Raw genomic sequence first — 4,104 nt, forward strand, 5'->3', positions numbered from 1 at the left:
ATATATATATAGAGCTCTGAAGGAATAATAAAGGAAATAAATAACAATGAATTAATTAAATGGATTTAACGATTGATGTATGTATGGCTCTTTTGTCACAGCAAAGCTCCCACTCTGCCCCTCCAAGTTTTACCTTACTCATCATCTGCATCCCACCGCGGTAGAAGGGCTGCGCATAGACGAAGACCGGTCGTGCCAGCCCCTGCCCCACCGATGCCAGCCTCATGCCCTCCACTATCCGGTTGCGTGCAAACTGGCGTGCCTGCTCAGAGGAACGCAGCATGGGGTCCAAGTAGATGGAGGGGTAGAGGGCTGTGCTCTCCTCCCACAGCCAGTCCAGCTGGTCGTTGCGGCTGATCTCCACGTTGGGGCAGCGGCCAGTGTAGTCCTTCAGGCTGTTCTTGTAGTAATTGTAGCAGTCAGGGTAGAGGTAATAGCCCCAGAGCCGGTTGGGCCGCAGGCTCTTGGCCGTCCTCAGGGTCTCCAGCATGAACTGCTTGGCAGAGGCTTCGAACTCCTCCTGGGCGACGCCCTCCACCTGGTCAGCAGTCCAGTGCACGTTCTTCTGGGCGATCATGGAGCACGAGACGTTGCGGTAAATGTCCTTGGCACCCCAGTTGCGGACCCACTGGGGCCTCCACTCCTCCCAGTCGATCACAGCCAGGCCCTCTGATCTGTGCTCTGGGATGTATCTGTCCAGCCCTTCTGGCATCTTAGCCAGGTGATCCCTGAGGCTGGCGAGCTGGGGCAGCCCCCCGTTGATGGCAACCCCCTTGTCGGTGTAATAGGGGTAAAGTCCCAAACGGGTTTTGTAGAAGATGGTGAGCTTCTGCCCCACTAGGCCTTCGTTGGGGGAGGCCACCACATCAAACACTGACAGGTTGAGGGGCACCCTGTATTGGGGCTCACAGTTCTGCGTGGGTGCATTCCAGGCCAGGAGGAAAGGCTTGTGGGTGAAGAGCGGGTATCTCGTTGGCTTCAGAGTTCGACAGCAGCAGCTACCTGCCAGCATCACCACCATGAAACAGAGACGCCACACAGACAGGAAGCTGGACTGCATCTTTAGTGAGGGCGCAATGTGAGGTCACTGGTTATCTGAATAGATAAACAGGAAATAAATGAACTGTTATACTAGGAGGAGAACAATGTTCAGACAAGTGGACACAAATAATAAAGCAGGTAGTGGAAAACACACATAACAAACTAAACTGAATCTCCAGAACAGCATCTCATTACAAAGGCTCATGCATAGTTTCAAACCAAATTAAAACACACAAAATAAAAAATAAATTGGAAAATGTGGTTCCCAAGATATAGCCTCACAGTAAGATTCTTAACCACACTGTCTGCTAGGATTGGGAGAGCACTGTACACGTTAGGGAACCTCCACCATTTCCCTGGCCCCAGGGATACGCACCCCCTGCTGGGAATAATTAGATGTGAGTGTTAGGAGGCTGTGTGGTTCAGTGCTTAAAAAAACAGACTTGTCACCAGCAGATACTTGATTCAAATTCCAGTTCAGCCACTGACTCATTGTGTAATCCTGAGCAAGTCACTTAATCTCCCTCTTTGAGGTGAGACGTTGTTGTAAGTGACTCTGCAGCTGATGCATAGTTCGCACTCCCTAGTCTTGTATCTTGTAAAGCGTTTTGTGAAGGTGGTCCACTATGAAAGGCGCTATATAAAGATTATTATTATTATTAACAGACCACTGGCCTGTCTGAAATGGATCATGTGGGAAACTGATTAAACTGATCAAAAGAAAACATGATTAATCGATATTGACTCTGTGATGAATGATGTAAACCTGAGAGAATCTTTCAGTTTGTGAACAAAAGCAATGTCTACCTCATAGCCCAATCTGAGCTCTTTATCTGCAGAGTTACAACAAGTAAAACATGCCATGCGTATGCTTCATATATGCGAGAACCATAGCTATCAAATAAAGTCATTGCACAAGCCTTACCCTTTCCCTGGAGCCCTCCCATCCCTGAATCGCACATCGCATAGCCTACCTGCACATACTATTTCAATACTGAAGACATTCATATAGCTAAATAAAGAATCCCATTGCCGTATACACACCTGCTACACCATGCAGCTAAACCCAAACACGTCTATTGTCATTCTGCTAATTAAATACTATCAGGAAGGGGGGCATCGTGACCCCCTGCTTAATCCAAACAGTGACACTTCATTGTGGTCCCGGGCTCCGGCAAACTGGAAAACTTGTTTTGCCTTGCCATGCCTTGTCCTCTACATCTTGTTTTTACTTTTTTAAATTACTGTCTTGCTTTGGCATGAAATAGTTGTATTACTAGGAATAAAATTAGTCCCAAGCACCGATTCTCTAATGAAGTAAGTATGATACTGCAATAAAGCATGCTTCCTCTAGTATGAAAAAAAACAAAACCACCACATTGTAATATATAATGTGTATTAAAATAGTTCAATGTATATTTTTAGAACACATTGCGTAAGAAACCCCAGTAACACAAGTAGCTTAGCATCAGGCTGGAGAAATATCAGGCTGAGAAATATTCGGCTGTGCATTTTTAACTTTGTGTAGAATTGCCAGTTTATCATATCTGTTATTTACATTTACACATATTTAGTGGTACAGATAAAACCAGTCAGTCAGTTAGGGCTGGTTATACTGCTGCTTTTTTTCTGGCATTACATAATTGTTTTAAACCAGGTTTTCAAAAATAAATACAATTAAAATAGGTCAGGTATAGAGATGTCCTCGCACTGACTGTATTAGTTAGGGTTCAAAAAAACTTTCTTTTTTTCTTTTTTCTTTTTTTACCACCTGTGACTGAATTTTCTCTACCTTCTCATCTGAAAACAAGACCTCGTAAACTGTCGTTTAATCCTCTTAGAAGACATCTGCATTTCAATAACACTTTTCATTTGCATTATTCATACCACACAAGCAAGAAACACAAGGGAGACGGCAGGCCTACCTGTAAGCTGTATGTGTTTGTTACCTGCAAAAGGTAAAAGCAATTCCACGTGTCTCTGCTTGAGAATATCTCTTTCAGAGAAGAATTCAATTGAAGTAATTCACAAGACTTGTTTTTCTTGTCATGGCTTTTATACGCTCTCTACCTGCTGTGAGGTGTTCAGTTACAGCTATACTGGTATTGTATTCAAATAAAAGATAAGAGGTGGGGCTGGGGAAATTGACAGATTGGTGTTTCAATTACAAGTCACCGACTTCTCCCTCAAAAACATAAATAACCTGTGACGTAAGGCAGGGCCCAACAGACGCACCTTTTTAGAACGAGTGCACCGTGGACTTTAACAGGTGAGGTGAAGGTGGTCAAGCTGGGACTCTAAACAAAAAAACAAACAAACAAAAAGCTGTCACATGAGGGTTGGTTCACTTTGGGTACACCCAGTTATAAATCATAGCTAATAATAATAATAATAATAATAACAACAACAAACACTTATTAAAGACCATCTGGGGATAGACAAAGCAATTGACAAGTCATCAGCACCATTTCTGAAAGAAGAAGAAATAAATATTGAACTCATTTTAGTACAATGGCTCCAAGGTGTAGCCCATTTCATAGGCATGCAGGTGACTAAGGGTGGGGCACTTACTGTCCTATTGTTCTCCCTGTCCCCTCACTAACTCTCTTGATATCCCTGGACTGATAACCACTCCCTGTGCAAGTGCCACACACTGGGAATCAGCACTCTTCCACACAGACCCAAGACAGGCGCAACGCCAGTGTAGATTTTAAGATGTGTAATTTATGGTTTTATTTAGTCACACGCATTAAAGATACCACGATATGATGGCACAATGGTTCACATGGGCAAGTGTTGAGGAAAGACAGAAAACTGTGTGGACAGAATTACTGTCCCTAGCCTGTTTAGCACTTTCGGCAGGTCACATGTGAGAGATCAGATAAAGATTGTTTTTTGAGCCGGGGTGACAGCTGGGGCTCCTCTCTTATGCCTATTTTACCAAATTACACAATTCTTCTAATTCTTCCATCCTGTCATGAAACACAATTGCTATCTGTTGTTGACAATGGTGCCAAATGTACCATCCTTGGATGGCACTACAAACTTTCCATTCAGTTGTGT

The 4,104-nt window shown here is 43.8% G+C and overlaps 1 protein-coding gene across 1 annotated transcript; it reads right to left on the reverse strand.

Moving 5' to 3' along the window:
- Positions 1-55: 55 nt before the first annotated feature.
- LOC121298373 (hyaluronidase-2-like) lies at positions 56-3,145 on the reverse strand. The gene is made up of 2 exons (XM_041225483.1): positions 2,967-3,145; positions 56-1,095 (listed from the first exon to the last, which is right to left on the reverse strand). Exon 2 carries the CDS (start codon positions 1,058-1,060, stop codon positions 56-58), a length of 1,005 nt encoding a protein of 334 aa, XP_041081417.1. The 5' UTR covers positions 1,061-1,095; positions 2,967-3,145.
- Between the last annotated feature and the right edge of the window lie 959 nt (positions 3,146-4,104).

The sequence above is a fragment of the Polyodon spathula genome, chromosome 23 (assembly GCF_017654505.1).
Source record: "Polyodon spathula isolate WHYD16114869_AA chromosome 23, ASM1765450v1, whole genome shotgun sequence".
Lineage (NCBI taxonomy): Eukaryota > Metazoa > Chordata > Actinopteri > Acipenseriformes > Polyodontidae > Polyodon > Polyodon spathula.